The sequence below is a fragment of the Amblyomma americanum genome, chromosome 3, assembly GCF_052857255.1.
Source record: "Amblyomma americanum isolate KBUSLIRL-KWMA chromosome 3, ASM5285725v1, whole genome shotgun sequence".
Taxonomy (NCBI): domain Eukaryota; kingdom Metazoa; phylum Arthropoda; class Arachnida; order Ixodida; family Ixodidae; genus Amblyomma; species Amblyomma americanum.
In genome coordinates, this window is record NC_135499.1 from 145,325,945 (window position 1) to 145,346,183 (window position 20,239).

General features: G+C 47.1%; 2 protein-coding genes across 3 annotated transcripts in view; one reads left to right on the top strand and one right to left on the bottom strand.

The window, feature by feature from the left end:
* LOC144125078 (uncharacterized) overlaps positions 1–8,099 on the bottom strand; it is a 32,375-nt gene extending 24,276 nt beyond the window's left edge. The window contains exons 1-2 of the mRNA XM_077658151.1: positions 7,934–8,099; positions 3,016–3,250 (exon numbers count right to left, since the gene is read on the bottom strand). Of these exons, the coding sequence (XP_077514277.1) occupies positions 3,016–3,250; positions 7,934–7,973 (275 nt within the window). The 5' untranslated portion in view covers positions 7,974–8,099. The remainder of the gene's footprint in view (positions 1–3,015; positions 3,251–7,933) is intronic.
* Positions 3,135–20,239, top strand: part of LOC144125081 (chitinase-3-like protein 1) — a 64,225-nt gene continuing 47,120 nt past the window's right edge. Inside the window, exon 1 of one of the 2 annotated variants that reach the window (XM_077658156.1) lies at positions 3,135–3,268. In XM_077658156.1, the coding sequence (XP_077514282.1) occupies positions 3,244–3,268 (25 nt within the window). In that variant the 5' untranslated portion in view covers positions 3,135–3,243. Of the gene's footprint in view, positions 3,269–15,188; positions 15,434–20,239 lie in introns of those variants that run through there. The other variant, XM_077658155.1, reaches the window with a different exon arrangement.

Below are 20,239 nucleotides of genomic sequence, written 5' to 3' on the forward strand. Positions count from 1 at the left end.
ACATCATACGGGCCTGTCAAAACATAGACGCGGTCCCCAATATAGAAAACCCGAGTGCGGAGCAATGGGAGACTCTGCTGTCCAGCGACCGCTGTGAAGACCAACAAGGTCTGGTACAGCGAGCTCAACGGGCGGCAGTGGCCAGCGGAGCCCTGGACTGAGGGCAGCCGATCATTGGTTAAAATTGGACGAGCTCGTCAGAGAAGACTCCTGGAAGAGAACATCTCTGAAGATGCCCAAAGACTGCAGAGTATAATAAAGTTTTCTCCTCCTTCTGTCCGACGGAAATGAGTGCGCGAACAGGCCAGCATGTGTTAAGGAGGGGGGGGGGGGGGGCACTACGCATATCTCGACAAATAGTGCTGACAAGCAGATCTGCCATCGTTCCCGTGGTCTCCCACTATTGCTCACGCCTGTACGTCCAGACCGAGGACTCTTAGCGTATGACAACGAGTTGCCATACGACCGTGCGACTGAACTAAAACTCTCTGTTGATGCCGCAACGACGCACTCTGTGTCAGTCGTCGATCACTATACGAAGCAAAGAAGCGATTGTGTTGGTCGCGGATATGTGGGGAGAGAAAAGGCTCGGTGAGATATACAGTGGAATCTTGTTACAACGAAACGGTTTATAACGAAATAATGGGTAGAACGAAGGAATGACATTTCCTCTTGGAAGCGCGGTCAACAAGGGCTATAACGAAGCTACGGCTACAACGAAGTAATCGCCAGGCCCCTTCTGCTTCGTGATAACGAGGCTCAACTGTATGTGCAAAAGAAAACGACAGGCCTTGGAACCAATGAAAGCACATGGGAATGTTAGATTTTTTTATGTGGTGTTGATTAGCAAAAGAAATTTCATTGTGTGATCATTTTAAATCTGAAACAATCTCACAAAAAAAATTAACGAAAATGCAACAAAGTTCCGCCAGTGAGATCCGTGCTCAGTGTACACAGCCCAAAATATCTGTTTCTGAGCTCTGCAGCGTGGCTTCGCTTGCATTCTCAGAGACCGCAGTCTGAAGAAGGCGGGAGGAACTCAAGTCCTCAACGCTCCCAAGCAACGTGCTAAAGAGCATCGCTGTATGGCTTGGAAGCGAACCCCTTGGGCTATATATTTTTGACAGACTGTCATGGGTTCGGATCCCAACGGCGGCATGTGGTTATATCTTATTCTATTTCTCTGTAAGATTATTGCCTATGTAAAACATTTACGCATTTAATTTGTTCTTCTTATCAACAACACTTGAAAAAATTAGAGATCGCTGCGGCCACCCGCATTGGAAGAATGCGAAAGCCTTGACGCCTCCTCGACACTGGTCGCCTTTCAAATTTGGCGCCATGGTTGTTTTGTCGTTCACTTGGTTGGTTGGTTATCGATAACTTTGTTTATACCCTCGTTTCATCCCGGCAACCATTTAGAGTTTTCAAATTTTCCGCCACGCAAATTAAATGGTTCCTTAATGAGATATTTAATGAATCCACTCGCCGATCCACAGCATCCCTAGACTGGATAGCCCACGTTGACATGATGACTGCCAAAAGTTTCTCGTCTTTTGTATTTTTTCCAACAGAATTTCAAAAGCATTCCCCAGGTACAAAAAGAAACATTATATTTAACAAATGCCAGGCCAGTACTAGAATATGCTTGTGTAGCATGGGACCCTTTCACGGGCACACTCATTGACAAGTTAGAAAGGGTACAGAAATGCGCTGCGGGGTTCGTGACTGGGAATTATAATTTTCATATAAAGAGCTCTAAAGTTCGCGACCGTATTGGATGGAAGACTTTGGCAACCCGAAGAAAAATCTGCAGGCTGATGTTCTTGCACAGCATTTACAATGATTGTACCGGTATTAATAAAAACACTTATCTAAAGCAGCCATATTACATTTCGAAGAGACTAGGCAACACGAAAAAGATCAAAAGTTATCAATGCCGCATTAATGTATTTGAGTATTCGTTTTCCCCTAACACAACTCTGGACTGGAATAAGCTTCCGAATGATGTAGTTCGTGCACCTGATTTCCAAAGTGCTGTTGAAGCGATGATCTGATGTATTTCTTCCAGGTCACGTGCGTTTACCAACGCTGTGCCGATGCATGTTATGTTATCACTCATACTACTTATGAATTCATTTAGTCTTCTTTTAGTATGTTGTGTTACCTTGCTGACATGTTTCCCAATATCTTCTTTGCATGTGTTACTGTATGTAGTTATATCGCCCCTACAATAATGAATCATGGGCGCTGTTGGTACTTGCAATAAATAAATAAATAAATAAATAAATAAATAAATAAATAAATAAATAAATAAATAAACCACTTTATTCACAATTAATTCACCTTAATCCATCTTAATTCACAATTAATTTTGAATTCACTTTTACTTTATCTTAAATCACCCTTAATTTATCTTAATGTACCATTAATTCACATTTAAATCGCATTAACTCATCTCAATTCACATTAATTCGCTCTTGACATTTTCTATAATCATTAATTATTGATTACATTTCAATTAACTGCACATTTTTCCTCGTTTCATGTCTTCATTTCAGACTTTCAAATTTGGCGCCACGCTTTGGCTTCGCCCACAGTTTCGGTCACATGGCGCCACACTTCCGTCATTTTAAAATTTGACGCCACTTTTAATTTGTTTCCGGCCACTCTTTGGACATTTTTGGCTCTAATTAATTAACTATTCATCCGATTTCAAATTTTTTTTTCGGGCAGCATCCTCACATCATTCTCTTTCGATTACAACCACTCGTTTGACGCTATCTCTTCTTAGTTGCCCACAACTGCTGCCGACAAATTTTGCGGACAGGATCCTCGCAGACATAGCTTAGTAAAGATTTCGCTTTAGTAAAGCACCACTCCCGTATGCTTTCCTCACTTTCAGTGTTGTTGGCTTCTTTCCAACACCGTTGTTGTTTTGAGCGCTCCCGGGTGTGAAGTGCAGACGGCCGCGCTAAACAGCACGTAAACAGACGCGCCCGTACGCTGACTCACCGCTCGCCGATCCACTCGTAGTCGCACGGCGCGGAGGAGTCGTGCCGGGGCGGCAGCCGGTGCACGGCCCAGCGGAACGTCTCCCGGGGCTGACCGCCCACCAGCGACGCCCGCACCGAGAACCCCGCCGCCGCAGCCAAGGCCGGCTCCACGTCAACGCTGCCGCGCAAGCCGGCCGAGTTGAACACCGCCGTCAGCGGCGTGGTCGCCGCCAGCGCTACGCCGAGGATGGAGGCTGCTGCGACACGCACTGGTCAGCTGCTAATGTTTCTTTATATAATTGGTTTTTGGGGGGAAAGGAAATGGCGCAGTATCTGTCTCATATATCGTTGGACACCTGAACCGCGCCGTAAGGGAAGGGACAAGGGAGGGGGTGAAAGAAGAAAGGAAGAAAGAGGTGCCGTAGTGGAGGGCTCCGGTATAATTTCGACCACCTGGGGATCTTTAACGTGCACTGACATCGCACAGCACACGAGCGCTCTAGCGTTTTTCCTCCATAAAAACGCAGCCGCCGCGGTCGGGTTCGAACCCGCTACACAAACTAAGGGCCACGGTGCTAGAAGTGTGGTCAAAAGAAACATTAGCAGGGTCGGGTTCGAACCTGCTAATGTTTCTTTTGACCACACTTCTAGCACCGTGGCCCTTAGTTTGTGTACACCTTCGCGGGGAGGCCATGACCCTGTTTACCAATGCCTTAAATCGGATCACGATTGGTGTAGCAAAAATCGACACGTGATCGGCAAGTATACGATAACCGAAGTAGCACAAGTATCTGTGACATAGGCATGCTCATTATGGCTTCAAAAACTTGAGATATGGCCTTGTTCACTAAACTGTGCTGAAGGGTTAAGCACCTAGCTGTGCACAGTTAGAAAGGTAGTGCCTTCTGCAATGTTTCCGCCGACGTCATAGCGGCCGCCATATTTGAGCCCGGAAAGCGCAACGAAAGCCTCGTCGTTTCGTTAATCCGCCCATCGCCAACCGGTTCCCGCGTACACTGCGGAAGCTGGCTCCAGCAACAAAAAATGGCGCCCGTGAAGTCGCGCAAAAACAATGTATACGATACAGTCGTGCTTCGGTAATATATAGAACTATCTATAGAACTATATCTATATCTATATAGTTCTATATCTATAGAACTATATATAGAGTAATCTGTTTATTAGAGGTCGTGAAGACAAACGAAACAAAATAGTCAGAAGGGACACTCGGTGTGCATAGCGGTGTTCTGTGATGTGGAAATTATGCGAAGTGTTTGGGGCTGAAGTGCATTATCCTGGACGCCATTATCTAACTGAGTGGCGATTAGTGGGGAGCACTGAAGCACGGGTGGGGGCGGAATAGAGATTGTCACGTGGTAGGTGCGTCACAGAGTGACGCGATTTGATTGACGTTGCTTTGCACACTCCCGCAGGCGCGCAGTTTCCGAATGGCGCGAGAAATGGCTCAAATTAGCTGATTTAGAGCGGTGAGGGTAACCGCGCTTTCAAAACTTTAAAAGCTGATGTGGCTATTACTAACGGCCGGCTACCATATATAATTATACAAGCGGGCGCCTATCGGTAACAGTTAACAAATTCACTATTAGAATTTAGGTAATTACTTAACTAGTTGACATGATTCACTTGTTTTTGGCGTACACTAGCACTGGCATTACTATGCCGCAAAAAGCTTTTCGTTACTTGAAAAACACTATATTTAAAAATTACTGGCGGGCTTCCCTGAAATACCTGGTATAATACCTTCGTGCGCGGACTTCCGCGTGACGTGGGGTTCTTGTTCGGCATATCTTTCCGACAGCACGTATGTGTTGTGAGAGGTCACACATGTTGTTATGTGCGCTTCATGCCACTATTCCGCTTGGGGGTGCAGAATTACTCATGTCACTCAGATTTGATGTAAACATCCATTTCCAGAGGTTATCGATGTCGATGCGAAAATTACTTCCGCAGCGTGAACGGCACAACATACAGAAACAATATGGCGGTCATCATTGTGAAACGAAGTGACACTTCCTCCAAAGTCGTGATAAACGGATACTACGTGAATGTGTAACCAATAAATGCCGCTGCTGCACGTAGCCACAGTAGGAGTACATACAGCACGCATTTATAAAGTAGGGCATTCAATAAGTAAAGCAACATGTTTTTTACCTCAGCCAGTTTAGCTAAAAACTTTTGAAGTTTTGTGTGAGACATCCTTGAACCTTCCCGCGTCACCTCGAGAATTTCTAATAACTTTCAATAGATGGCATGGCTGTAACCTACTTTAAAAATGTCATCTGTAATTGAAGTGCGTACTTTCCAAACAAACAGCTGTGATTGAATTACATTCGGTGGAAAACGAGACCATCACAAATTTTCACAGACGCTTACAGAGTGTCTACGCAGAGCGGGCAGTGTATACAAGTACGGCGAATCGTTGGGCGAAGCGTCTGTCACTGTGAGAACAGCCACTAGGAAATGTGTCTGAACTCTCGTGCGCCGGCCGGCCGCACGCAGCTGTGACGCCTGAAACATTGCAACGTGCGGACACTCTTATCGAAGTGATCCACGAATCACAATGAAACAGCTGTCTAGACAACTTGGCATCTCCGTTGGTAGGGCAAAAATAATTTTCCAACAGTTCAGATGTTCAAAGCTTTGTGCGTGCTGGCTTCTTCAAAGCCTAAAAGAGGATGATAAAGAACAACTGTGCTCAGAAACAACTATGCTGAATTGCTTGCTTGTTATGAGGCTGATAGTGACGATTTCTTGTCAAAAATCATCCCTGCCGAAGAGATTTGGGTAATGCGTTCATCATTTCGAGCCTGAAACAAAACGACAATCCATGAAGTGGCACCGGAGCCCTCCACTACGGCACCTCTCTATTCTTCCTTTCTTCTTTCACTCCCTCCTTTATCCCTTCCCTTACGGCGCGGTTCAGGTGTCCAACGATATGAGACAGATACTGCGTCATTTCCTTTCCCCAAAAACCAATTATTATTGTATTTACACAATGTGTACTCGGAACAAGAAGCTCAAGCTGCACCCTCCGCTGAAGAGTCACGGCTACAGTATTCTGAGACTCTGAGAGGGTTATTCCAAGAGACGTACTCCCTCAAGGTAAAGCGGTCAACCCCGAAGCCTACTGTAAGACTTTTCAGAAATCTTAAGAAACGGGTCATGCGCGTTCGTCGCCGCAAAAATGTGAACGAACTCTTTCTTCTCCATGACAGCGCGAGGCCACACGCAAGTATGCATACCCGAAAGGAGCTCACAAAATTTCGGTATGCCCACCATCCTCATACACCATATACCGTGGATCTCCCACATTCTGACTTCTAGCTCTTTGTCCCACTGAAGGCAGGGGAAGCAACACAGCCCCGATGAACAAGTTGTTGATGAAGTAGACGTTGGCTGAGATACAGATCAGTAGAGTGGTACCATTAAGGCATTCAGGCTCTCTCACTTAGGTAGCATGAGGCCATAGATTTGAACAGAGATTATATTGCAAAGTAGTGATTTGTAGCCATAGAACTGCGGAACAATATGGTGAATTTAAACCCAGAATTAAGCGATTTTGCTTTGAGGAAAATGTTTTGCAATATCTATTGAATGAAGTATTGCTATACAGCATCTGTCAATACCATTTTCAGGTACGAGAGTTGTTAATGAATGATGTCTCGTGCGCTTTACCTTCTTACTAAGTGATTGTTTTAGGGCCCATTGACACTTGAGAGTCGCAGAGGTCGCGCGACTGTTTTGGTCGAAAAGCGACAGTCGCAAACGGTCGCGTTGGTTGAAAAGCGACAGTCGCGGGCCAGTCGCTCGCTGCTCGATTTTGCAGCCCCGCGACTGCGAGTCGCAAACCGCTGAACCAATCAGCGAGCGAGCCGAGCTTTCGGCAGCGACGCCGCTCGCGGGTGCGCCGAACGACGAACTGCTCGGCTGCCTTAGTCGTCGCTAAGCCTAGCCGGTTTCACGTCGATGCCGCAGCTGAAGGCGTTTCGGAACTGATCAACGCTGTAACCAAGATGCTACTTTCGTCACGCCTTTATTGTGAACCCCGTCTCATGGTAATATAAAAATATGCTGGATTTCCGCGACGCCTTCAGCAGCGGAGGAAGCAGACGCCAGGCGATCGAGCCGCTTTGGGCAACAGCAGCAAAGCGGCTATGAGAAGAAATTTGCTAGTATCCAGCAGCTCGGTATTGGCCATCGACCCTCAAAATTGATTCATTTTTAAATTTCGACTTCCCAGAGCATGGTATGAACGGGAACAAACAACATACTAGTACATTTTTCTGACGCTTGCGGCTGGCATCCAGGCTGGCTGGCAGGCCGCTTGTACGGCCGTGGTGCACATTGCCGCTACGTCCTCCTCTTCGCTCAGGTCGTCGCAGTACGTATTGCTAATATCGAGGGGCCAGAGCACTTTCGAGGGCCAAGCGCGAGCGCAGGAGACGCGGCCAAAGCAGACGAAACTCTCGAAAGCGCGCGAGCGGCGTCATTCCCAAGAGTTCTCATTTCAAACGAGATTCGAACGAGAAGGCGACCCGCAGGTCGCCCTTGCAAGTGTGAACATCGGTGTTGTCGAACTGCGGTGTAGTCGCAGGCGACTGCTGGTCGCGCGACCTCTGCGACTCTCAAGTGTGAATGAGCCCTTAAAGATGTTACCCTAAAAAATGAAATTTTTGAATACATTGCTTCCCTACGACGGCACGCCTATACCATAGTGCACCGGTGCATGGACGAAGTCCGTCGCTGCTTGTAGAGGCCTTATTTAAATGTGATGTACTCCTGGGAAACGGAAAGTTCCAAGTAGTGCATCTGAATGCAATTTTTTTTTAGTTCTACGTCAGAACCTATCGAAAACTCGTCATATTTTTCTTAAACGCCTATTTACATATCTATATTTTAGCATGAGAAGCACTCACCACTGGCCAGTAGAAATGAGAGCAGAAAGTGTCGATACATGGCGAGACGTTCGTCACTCCCGCATGGATGACCGACCGGGCAGTGTGCACCCACAGCGCGTTGGAAAACCTGAGCCGGCGATGTCGCTCGAATCTTTGCTGACTGCACCCAGCAGCTCCCTACACGCGAAAGACGATACAGCCGCCCGCGGCGAGCAGCGCCCCAGCGAGGCTGCGCACAGCCAGACGAGGTGTTGACGGCTGCGGAGCCGGCGGCTTTCTCGGCTCGTCGATCGACGACATGTCTGCGTGCAGTGACCAATTACAACACCAAAGATAAGCGTCTGTACTTCGAAGCCGCCGCGGTGGCTCAGTGGTTATGGCGCTCGGCTGCTGTCCCGAAAGACGCGGGTTCGATCCCGGCCGCGGCGGTCGAATTTCGATGAAGGCGAAATTCTAGAGGCTTGTGTACTGTGCGATGTCAGTGCACGTTAAAGAACCTCAGATGGGCGCAATTTCCGGAGCCCTTCACTACCAAACCGTCTGTACTTCGCTGGCACCGTCAACGTAAAAAAAAATTGGGAGGGGACACTTAGCCCCGCCTTAAGGGTATGACGCGATAGCGTAATGTGCTAATCCCATGTATGCCGAAGGTCATTCTCTACATTCATACATCCCTGGGAGTCCTCAAACCCCTCCTGGCGCAGTGGTGCAGAGGTTAAGCGATGCGCCACTGCCCTATACAATGGAAGGCGCTCCGAGCGGTCTGCCTTGTGCGGCCGAGGTTGCTCATCCCGAGCGACTAATTATTAATTTAACTGCCATGGTGCATGGACAGTTTTCTCACTATCCGGTGGACAGGTTGTGATGACACCGCAAGGCCACGTGGCCAAGATGGCACACCTGCCTCCTAGGTTGAGTTGCTCTCTGGGCACCCCCTGCCAGAGACATGCTCGTGATTTTTCGCTCACAACACCGACGGCGGATTTTCTGCTCCCGCTTTAATACTACAAGGTGTGCAGATATAATCCGCTTTTCTAATACTAATCGAGTGTTGCTAATGCGAAAAGCCCATAGATAGATGATAGATAAAGAGGAGGAGGGAAAGGAAGGGATGTTAACCAGAAAGGGGTTCCGGTTGGCTACCCTGCACTGGGGAAGAGGGATTAGGGGGCTAAAAGAAGGAAGAGAGAAGGGGAAAAAGGCATAACACACACACACACACACAACGCTCATAAATGCTCTCGGCATCCTATGCGTGGCAAGCGTTTTCAAAAATACTTGGAGGATGCAGGCATGACTATAGCTTCACTGGCTGTGACGTCGGCATTAACATGCTTCACATCAATGGTGTTGACGATATCGCAGCGGAACTTAACAATTAAGCAATTCTTCAAAAATGACGTCGACATCAAAATTCACTACAAATGCTGATATCATTTTGAATATTACCCACGCCTGTGAATCGGAACGGCGCGGTTATATTTTTGCCTTATTCTGCAATGCACGTGAACACAGCGGATGACGTTTAACGGGCAACAATTGAAAAGGTTAATTTCTTCCACGTCCGTGTTTGTTGCCCCAGTTGAAGCGCCATGGAAAACAAACGGTGGGGTGATAAATGAGCTTTTTTATCTAGAGACTCCAGAGGAAACGAACATTCCTCGTATCTGGCTTGTTTTTGTCGAATTCAAAACACTGTTTCAGCATTCTGTTATCATTGGAGAGATGTCGCTGAATTTAGTTTCACGCTTTAACGCAGAGAGAAGAGAAGGGAATCTCTTCGATGCTGATGCAGATGTTAGCTTGTCTATGCGCCTGACACACTGTTCCTAATGTGATCAGTTGGGTTCATCGCGTGCCAGAGGGCGCACAGTACAGATCTACCGGAGTGCGCGTCTGACATCGCAGTGCAGAACGCCAGCGCGTCCTTTCTTGTTCTGAACTGCTCCTGCTAACGAAAAAAAATAGTGGGCAATGGGGAGGTAGGGGTTCCAGTGCCAAAACATACCCTGAATTTTATTTGGTTCTCCTTTCCCATGCCGTCGTCAACTCATTCTTGATGTCGCGAGACTATAGGGCTTCCCAAGCCTTTGCAGAATTAAGTTTCTACAAGAAAACTGGAATCAATCAATCAATCAATCAATCAATCAATCAAATGAAGATCAATAAACTTGCTTCTAGTTCATATTTGTTCTCGAACAGCGCCTGCAAAATAAAACGTCCCCCGAAAAAGATGTCAGCTACAATTATTAACCGATCGCCACAGACTATATGCATGCCGCCCACGCTGCAGTGAAGCATGTAGACCACATTTGCACTGTCGCAATTTAGAGTTTCTTTGATTGTGAAAGTAAAGTCAGAGAAGGTACCTTTTGCAATTCCTGTTGTCAGCATGTGACAGCAAACCTTGCAGCGTGGTTTTCGGCAGCGTTGACACCCTATAGGTGGTCCGGTACCAGCCTCTGAAGGCTGTAGCACGGAGACTTGAGTCAGCACTTTTCTGAAGGTTTCGCCTCTGTGAGGAAATGTAGTTTCCAATAAAAGCTTCAGGCAGTTGTAAGCTACTGGTAGGGTTATTAGCCCCGCGATTATTCTGCCGGCAACTGCTCCGCTGTGTAGACACTTACATATTAACTGAATGTAAGAGTTCGAGGCCCAGGTCCGTGACCTAGCAGGGCTGCACCTCTACACACACAAATGTCAGACGCAACACGCATCCATCGGCGGTGAAAATGGAAATGGGGAGGGAGGCGCGGACCGCGGTAGGGCGGCGACTGCAGCATTCACGAAGTTAGCGCGCAGATCAGAACTGGTGCGGCGGCGTCGTGGCGGCGGGTATACGTATAGAGCCATTGAGAGGTAGAATTGCGAGCTGCGTGGCATCGGGTTACATCATGCCGCAGCGCGCGGCGACAGCGTTCACAAAGTCACCGGGCGGGCTTATGCCTTCTCACACGTAAGCAGTCTCTCTGCCGACTTTTTTTGTTGTCATCGTTGTGTCCTTGGAACTGGAGGTAACCGGGCTGACGCCGAGTGCGGTGATGATGATTAACCCCAGTTAGTCCGGAGGCTGTGTCAGCCTGGTCGTCTGCTTCTTCTGGCCGGTTCGAGTGACGGTGCGATCTCAACATTTGAGGATTTTAGCATAGCGGAGATGTGATAGCGTAGACATGTAGCGGTTTACCGGACGCCCCACTTGGCCCCACAGGAGGCGTCCGGTAATCCTGTATACGTCTGCGCTAGTACGTCTCCGTTATGCTAAAAGCCTCCAATAGACGTTTTTACCACAGCGGAGGCGTATTAGCGGAGGTGTATACCGGTTTACCAGACGCCCCCAGCGCACGCGCAGTGACCCCACTTGGCGCCACCCATGTCACTGCGCGTGCACAGGAGGCGTCTGGTGAACCGGTATACGTCTCCGCTATCACACGTATCCGCTACGCTAAAAACGTCTCGTATCTACCTCCGCAATAGGCACCGTGCGCATCAATCAGGAAGGTTTGTTCTTCCTTCTGTTCTCCTCCTCCTCCTGAGTCAGCCAGAATGCACCGAAAATTCCCGATTACTCGGTACAGAATTCATTTACAACTATTTACGAGTGCGGTGACCCAACCTTGCGTCAGGGTGCGGCCTCTCTGCACGGTGCCCAAGTGCGTTCCCCTCGTCGGCTCCCCTGGCGGCCGCATCCTCCAGAGCTTTTTCTTTCCCCCGGGGTCGCCCTCGCCAGCACGCTCCTGGTCCCTCTTTCCTTTATTCGTTGTTTTTCAGATTCCTTGCGAAGGATAGGAGCCCTGGCTGGTTCCCGGCTGCCGTGGCTCTGTTGTCATCGACCTGTGGCAGACGGCCCCGGCCGCCACGCTTCACTTCCTTCATCAGCCGCAAGGTCCCTCGCGTCGCGAACGTGGCTGGATTAAATAAGCTTAACGCCTTTAGTCAGTTTTCCACATTGAAAGAAATTTGTCACGCCCGGATGAAGCCCCGCTGCTAGAAGCAGTGCCGCGCAGGTGCCGTGTGCCATATCCAAGCTGAATCGTCCGCTGCGACGAGGGGCCATTTCCAGCCGGCACGCAAAACTGGCCAGTGGTGGCGCTGAACGCGGAGCCGATGGCGGAGGCGCCTAGCGGGAGCATGGTTCCTATTGGCGATTGCCACAACCCAGAGAGGGAGCATCAAGTGATCCAATATGGCGGCGTTACGGACTGTGTCCGGGGTCAGCCTGGGTAGAATAGCGCAGTTTCACCATAAACTGGCAAATGTTTGTCGATGGCGTCAACGTCGCGCGAGCCAGGCAGTCCCTTTTCCCGAGGCAATACAAAAATTGAAGCGGACACTTAAGCTCCGCCTTAAAGACATGATGCGAGAGCGTTAATAGGTTAATGTCCGTACATGCGAAATTAGTCGTTATCAACTTTGCATTCGTAGGTTCCTGGGAGTACCACTCCTGGCGCAGTGGTTAAGCGATGAGCCACTGCCCTGCAATGACAGGCGCTGCCACCGGTGGGACTTGTCTTACCCAGGTTGATGTTCCAGAGCGACTTCTCGTGATCAATTATTAATGGAACCGCCACCTGCCACGGTGGTCAGATTGATGATCAGTCACACGAGGGCCGCGTAGGTGGCCCACCTATAGCTGCACTGTCTTCTCGGAGAAATCAACCACGGCTAATGCATTAAGTTGCTACGTAAGCAGTGGATGAGCGTCCCTCATAGCCTGAGTCGCTTTGGTACGTTAAACCCCAATAAACCCGTAAACGTAAGCAGTGGATGAAAGGCATGCAGTGAATTTAAGGCCGCTATGGTGCAATTCTTCCCGGCCCGTTGTTTTCTATTCTTGCTATGCAACCGTCTGTCTGACTGATTCCAGCGACAGCGAGGGTATCGGCAGTTGAAGTGCAAATATTGAGAACGAAACGCAATTGCCATGATATCGCTTTATCACCCCCCCCTCTCTCCGTGAATAATCAAGCATCATATCACCGTGCATGCATGCTGTAATAAGGCCCGCAATCACAGAGACAAGTAATGTACAGAAATTTTCGCGCTTGAAATGTGCCCATTAGTCATGTGTGTTCAGAGATGTTTCATAACAAACACCGCCGTTAATTTACATATAACCTTGCAGTCCCGGGGAATTCCTCCTTTTAGAAATGTAGGTTGAATGTCTGATAAGAACCGCGCTCTCATTGTCCGGAAAGTGTCTCACTACAGCGTGGATCGAAACATCCTGTTCGCATATTCTTTCTCCATTTATATCCCCGTAAAACTCGTGCAATGACGCTTAGCCGCTCTTCTACCTCGTTAGCTTGCAAATGTCCATGTAGCAGCCCTCTTAAGATATATTTTTGCAGCAAAACTCTGGCAGCAACTTGAGTGTACACGTATGTCGGCGAACCACCCTGACTGTTAACAGAGCAAACGACGCGCGTGGTTTCGCGCGCGCCGATCCTTCTTGGGCCAACACCGCCGCGGTGGCTCAGTGGTTGTGGTGCTCGGCTGCTGACCCGAAAGACGCGGGCTCGATCCAGGCCGCGGCGATCACATTTCGTTGGAGGGAGACGTCAGTGCACGCTAAAGAACACTAGGTGGTCGAAATTATCCGGAGCCGTCCACTATGGCGTCCCTCATAGCCTAAGCCACTTTGGGATATTAAACACCACAAACCATGAACCAACTTTCTTGCGGCGCCGCCACAGCGCAGCGTCGATTTCGTGAAAATCGACAGTAGGTGCAAACAGGCACAGCTGCTTTATAAACACTCTGCTCGGGCTTAGACATTGTTGGCATTGCATCTAAAGGCTCTAACCGCTCGCTGTTAAGAACTTCCTCTTTTTGTCTGCTCTTAGCGAGAAACGGAAGAAGTTTATTACAGTGGATTTTCTGCTCTCGAGTAACCTGTAGTGCTACGCGTTAGGAAAGCAAAGCAAGAACTGCCTGTAAGGTGCGTACAAAGCGCTCAGTAACTTGCCATCGCGTTCACCATGAAGTCATTCCATGCGTCGCGCTGTTTCCAGAAATACGTACAGAGAACAACTTACCAAAGTTCTCTATGCCTCGTAGTGAAGGGCATTTTGCATAAAAAAAAAAGCCATTACACGGTCAATTTATTACGGGTTTAATTCTTTCTAGCGTCGCTAACAGTCGTGCGTTATAGTGCAAGCGCAACTCTTTCGGACGTCATTTGCTCTCCCGACGTAACGTCAGGATTTCTCCGAAGCGATTTTAAACGGCGAAATAAGTGCTGCGGAGACCTGCCGCTGATACATGGCACTGTAAACAGGCTGTAACGCGACCTCGACGTCACTGCACGTCGCGCCTCGATCTGCAGACAGTAAACACTTTCTTGTTCTTGGGCAACTTCACGGCTTCATTCGACATGACCGAAAGAATGGGCACGACGATAAAGGGCTGCGCGGAGTGACAGTTGCAGCGCACTGCACCGCTCAAAGAAACCGCCGGAGATTAATAACAGTGTTCTTTTCATCACGTTTTTTTTTTTTACACTGAAAGGTGACTGAACGCGGAATGTCAGGGCTTTGAATACCGGGGCTGGTAAATAACATTTCCGTTAAACACCGCGTCTACTATCTAACTGACCGAGAGCACCTGTCTCTTTTTTTACCTTTGTTTGCTGCGTTACTGCAGTCAGCGAAGCGGCATGGCAACCTTCAATCTGACTCTTTCTCGCTGGTGAGGAGCTATTGTGTTCCTCACATCGTTTCTCTGCTGACCCTTGGTGACTTACGTCAGCAATAACGCGCAAATCTTGTTTTTCTTTCAAGAGTCCTCGCATAAAATGTTATACAGGCTACACGTTTTTGTCCGTCGCACCCTTGGCATTCCAGTATCTCGCTACCGTCGCTCTCTACCCCTTCCATGACGCGACGCCAGAAAGTTCAAGCCCGTTTGTACTGATGTCTTGGCTGCTTGACATGCTGTAGGCCGTGACGTGGGATCACTTAACGACGCCCAGGGACACAGAAGGATACTGCACCATTGCGACAGCCATTCTGGTGGTCTGCACGTCATAAAAAATATAGCCGTGCTCCGGTCCAAGCCGCAAGGGGGAGAGGTAGGACAGGGCACACGGTCTGAAGTCCAACGCACCGCAGCCGCAGCCATCAAATTGCTCGCAAAGATAATAATTGCGAAGGTTGCAGATACGGCCACCATATAACGGGCATCCTCTTCCATAGAAGTTTACGGGCGATAAGGGAGAAGTGACGCGTGCTCTCAACACGCAGGATATATATACGATAAGCCTAGTCGCGACAGCCATTACACGTCCTGTGAGCTGGGACCACGGCACTGTTCGTCACTCGCACACGAGGCGGCACTGAATTACGGCCCGTGAAGAAAGTGTACGCTTTGTTTACGCACGAGAGCGGGATATATATATGCCTGAGACTTGGCCGCGAAAAAGTGCCGGTGTAAGGGCGACCATGGAAGCAGTCACCGTTCTCGTCGTCGTGCTCTGCGCTTTGAGCCTCCCACATGGCGAGGCGGCCTCACTCGCACAAGGTGATGTTCTGCTCACTCATACGTGTTGCACGTTGTAATGTTCACCTGTAAGAGCTGTATAATGTACGAAACATGTTCCCGACGGTGTAAGTTTGTATACGACGATGAACTGCTCCTTTACTGAGGCTGTTCTCCTTCCGAGGCGGTTGGTAATTTAGGATCAGCTTTCTTCTACGCGATTGCACATTTACCCTTTTCCTTAGCTGCCCAGGTAGGCTTAGCTACTCTGCCTTTTACTGCACAAAACATTTTTGTTTGCTACTGAAGGCGATGTACGTTTGTTCATTCAAAACAAAAACAAACAAGCTGACATTCGCTACGGCAAGAAACTGTTGTGCTCACGACGGTTTGTTTTTAATCATTTCAATGGCGTTTGCTTAACTCTTGGAGCGTTGCTAAGACAGAATTATTGCTTTACGCGAAGAATAGTTTGAAATACCGTGAGAATATGTGTTGTGTGTTAATAAGCGCTGCATGATGTCTGACAGTGCAGTAAGTACAGTAAGTAAATAATCATGGAATAAATTACAAGACATTGACATTACGCTATAGAACATTAATGCCGCGCTCGAATACTCTGATGGAGGGGCGTAGCCGCAAAAAAAAAAAACAACAACCAACCGTGGTTTCGCCAGAATTAACGATTCGATCAGCTAGTACGAGTCAATGGCAGCGAATGTGAGACGAGAAATTCAAATGTTTCTATTATGAATGCATACCGAATATCTCAGCTTTCAGCCCCTCTTATGTGTGCATTTGTGTCTGCACAAGTCTCCAGCCCTCTTGCGACATTTTATTCTCGTGACAACGATATACAATGGCACCGAAAAGATAGCTTCTGGACTTGACCCAGTTGCACAGCACGTTTCGAGAAACGAACAATGGGCCTTTCAGAAAAAGCCTGCCCCGGGAAACCGCCTTCTCCAGGCGACCACTCTTTGATGAACACTTGCATCACTGCAGACAGTTATGGTACTACTACCGACCGGCCGAGGTAGTTTTCTAATTCTCGACAGAAACAGCTTGAAAAAAAGTACATACGTTAGTTGTACAACAAATTACGTTAGTTGTACAGTACTGGAGGTAAAAGGGACGGCATACTTGAAAAAATTGACGCACTCGTCGTCTTAGCGGTGGTCACAAGTGGCATTGAAAAGAAAACTTTATTGCAAAATAAATGCGTTGTGAGATACCCTGTGTCTAAGGCCTTTATCCTATCGGTTTGGGTCATGGTGTAGTAGCAATGCTTATCTTGATTAAAATTGTTTTTTTCTTTCTGGGGTTTAACGTCCCAAAGCAATTCAGCCTATGAGAGACGCCGTAAAGAAGGACTCCGGTAATTTCAACCACCTGGGGTTCTTTAACGTGCGCTGGCATCGCTCAAAGCACAGGCCTTTAGCATTTCGCCTCCATCGAAATGCGACTGTCGCGGTCGGGATCCTATCCGCGTCTTTCGGATCAGCAGCCGAGCACCATAACCTTGGCGGCTGCTTCAGTAGAATTAACAGGCCTGCTAAAGTTGTGGCTGGAGCCAGCCACACAGGTCCGAAAGCAGAGAGAGATTTGCTGCAGCTGATTTTGACAGACTCCGGAACAGGGAGAGGGGGGGGGGGGGGGGGCGCTTGCCCCCTCCAACATTTCTCCGGAGGGAGCAGCCTCCCCCCCCCCCCCCTCCCCCCAAGTCTCCAACTTCTTGCACTCAGATAAAATTCCTGACAAGCGCTTCAATTCGAGGACGTTATAAATGTAAAGCACAATGGGGCTGAGGTCGTTGGCTTCATAGCCAGCCTTAAAACGTTTAATTTCAGTAAGCTAAACCAATCATGTCCCAACACAAATTGTTAATTGAGTGAGCTCTGTTCATGAGCATGATTACTAGCATTGAAACAGTATGAACAATCTTTTTTAAAGCAGTTGATCACCCCTCATGAGTACATCTTTATACATAAAGTTTCCCATTTCAATTCAAGTTTTGTATGCTTTAAAAATTTATTTATTTATTTACTTATTTACAATACCCACAGGGTCTTTTTAAATAGGCATTTAAGAGGGGAGTGGGTTAAACAAACAAAGAAAAAACACACATCTGAAGTGTTTACAGGGGTATAAAAAAACAACAGTAACACGATGACAAATAAAAAAATAAATACAATGAGCAACATCACAATATATATAATACTGTCAATATACAATATTAGCTAAAGCGATTTGAAAGTTTGAATTGTCGTTGATGGAAACAATGTTTCTAGGAAGGTGATTCCATTCCGTTGATGTTCGAGGCACGAATGACTGTGATATATGATGAGGTTGAAGACGAATTCGTTACTCAGGATAGGATGATGATGCAGGTTATGAAACAGGACCAAGCGAGCTATTTTACGTCGTGATTTTAAAGATGGAAGTTGAAGGTCACACTTCATGGCTGTAATACTTTCAGTTCGGCTGTAATTCGAGTAAATAAAACGAACGTAGTTATTCTGAACAAGTTCTATGGTGGTGATTAGTGTTTCGTAACTTGGATCCCATACAGATGATGCATATTCTAGTTTTGGGCGTGTTAGAGCCTCGTACAGCAATAACTTTAATGATGATGGAACTGTTGAAACGTTACGGCGTAGATAACCAAGCATGCGGTTAGAATTGCTAGTTGCATATTCGATGTGGGTTGTCCACGTGAGGTTAGATGAAATAAATATGCCTAGGTACGTATATGAATTTGCTGATTTTAAAGGAACGTTATTCAAATAGTATACGTGCGGGGCATTAGTAATCGTGGTTACGCGCATAGATTTACATTTAATAATGTTAAGTTGCATTAGCCATAATTCACACCAGTTTGCAATCGCAGTGAGATCGGACTGAAGGGGTTAATATCATCAGAGCTGTTAATTTCACGGAAAATAACACAACCATCGGCAAAGAGATGAATGTTAGAAGATATCTGAGAGGGCAGGTCATTAATATAAATTTAAAAAAGTAAAGACTCTAGTACAGATCTCTGAGGTACACCGGGGTGCACATCAGAAAGCGAAGAGTTATGACCATTAACTGAGACGAATTGTGAACGATTAGTAAGAAAGCATTCAATCCATTTTAAAACGTTAGGCTCAATGTTAAGATGACTAAGCTCATGAAGTAGCAATTTATGACAGGCTTTGTCAGAAGCCTTAGAAAAATCTAAAAATATGCAATCAGAGATTGAAGAACGGTCCAGAATGTGGTGCAGATTACGGGTGAAAGATACGAGCTGAGTTTCACACGGGTATGACTTGCGGAATCCATGTTGTTCCAGTGTAAAGAATTGGTTAGATTCAAGAAATTCTGTCAGCGCTTTAAAGATTATATGCTCAAGTAACTTGCAGCATGTACTTGTGAGGGAGATGGGGTGATACTTATTGGCAATATTTTTCTGCCCGACTTGGGAAGAGGAACCACGTTCTCAATCCTCCATTGCGTAGGTAAGGTACATGTGCCAAGAGATTGCTGAAAGATCATCGTTAGTATGATGGAACTATATGTGGAAGTATTCTTCAAAAATTTTGCATTGACACAGCCAAAACCAGGAGAAGCATGATAGTCAAGGTTTTCAATAAGTTTAGCAACACCAGCGACATCAACAAAAATTGGGAACATGATCGGGTAATTATAATTCTTCAATTCAGGGAGGTAAAATCTAGGAGCAGAGGAAAAAAATTTAACGAACGCATCGTTTAATAAAGATGCACATTGGGTGTTGGGAACATGTTGGCCATACGAGTTCTGCAATGTAATTAAGTTTTCAGAGGAGAGGTTAACTACGCGCCTCAACTTACGGACGTTAGTTCTTAACATGGATGGCAAAGTATTAGAAAGAAAATAACGCTTCGCGCTTTTTAAGGCGGTTATGTACTCGGAAGAAGCTAGTTTGTATGTCATCCATCGTGAGGTAGTAGGTGATACTTTAGCTGCATGATAGAAGCGTGTTTTTTTTTGTTAGAAAGGCGTCTGATATCCGCCTTTTGAACAGCGAAATATGAAATTATAAACAAAAAGTAAATAAAATTGAATAACTATTTAAATAAAACATAAAATAAATAAACAACGAACTAAAAAAATTGAATACCCCCTCACCCCCGACACACATACACACTCGAAAAAAGATCTGGAGTCCCTGGATTTTGATAATGAGTTTTTTTCAATTCCATGTAATTCCGTTAACACGTGTGAGGAGGAGGGTAGTTCTGCGCATAATTTATATGCTGGGAGTTGCATCTTTGGGGAACCAAACATTGTGCTGTATTTGAATAGCGGGTGGAAGGATCTCGTTTGTACGTGTCAAAGTACTTGTTCCCTGGCGAGTGACATATACGCGAAGACAAATCTGCGGTTGAGACATCGTAGCGCTTCGAGTGTACTGCGTTTCTCCTAAAGGTGACAATGATTCCGTTCCCTGGGAATTCTCTGTGCTTGGTGGGTACCCTCACGGGCCATCAGCCTTGCAGTTTCGTTGTCTAGAACATTCATATGGCCTGAGAAATAAGCAGTTTCGCGCAGTCTACCCTCGTGTTTTTTGTAAATGTTGGCTGTTAAGAGGTGTACATTTTTACCTATGATGTTTCTGAATGCCTATTGTGAATCAGTAACCTATTCAGATGTGGACTATGTTGTGTTGTGTTGGGTTTAGTGGAGCATAAGCATATAAGCATGGTATTCAGTTGTCCTCCGGTAGCTTGCTTGGCTGCAGCGCAGGATGGCTTGCGTCAGTTCCGTCATGAACGCTGTTCCTATGTCCGTGATGAGCGCATCGGGGGCGCCGTGTTGCAGAAG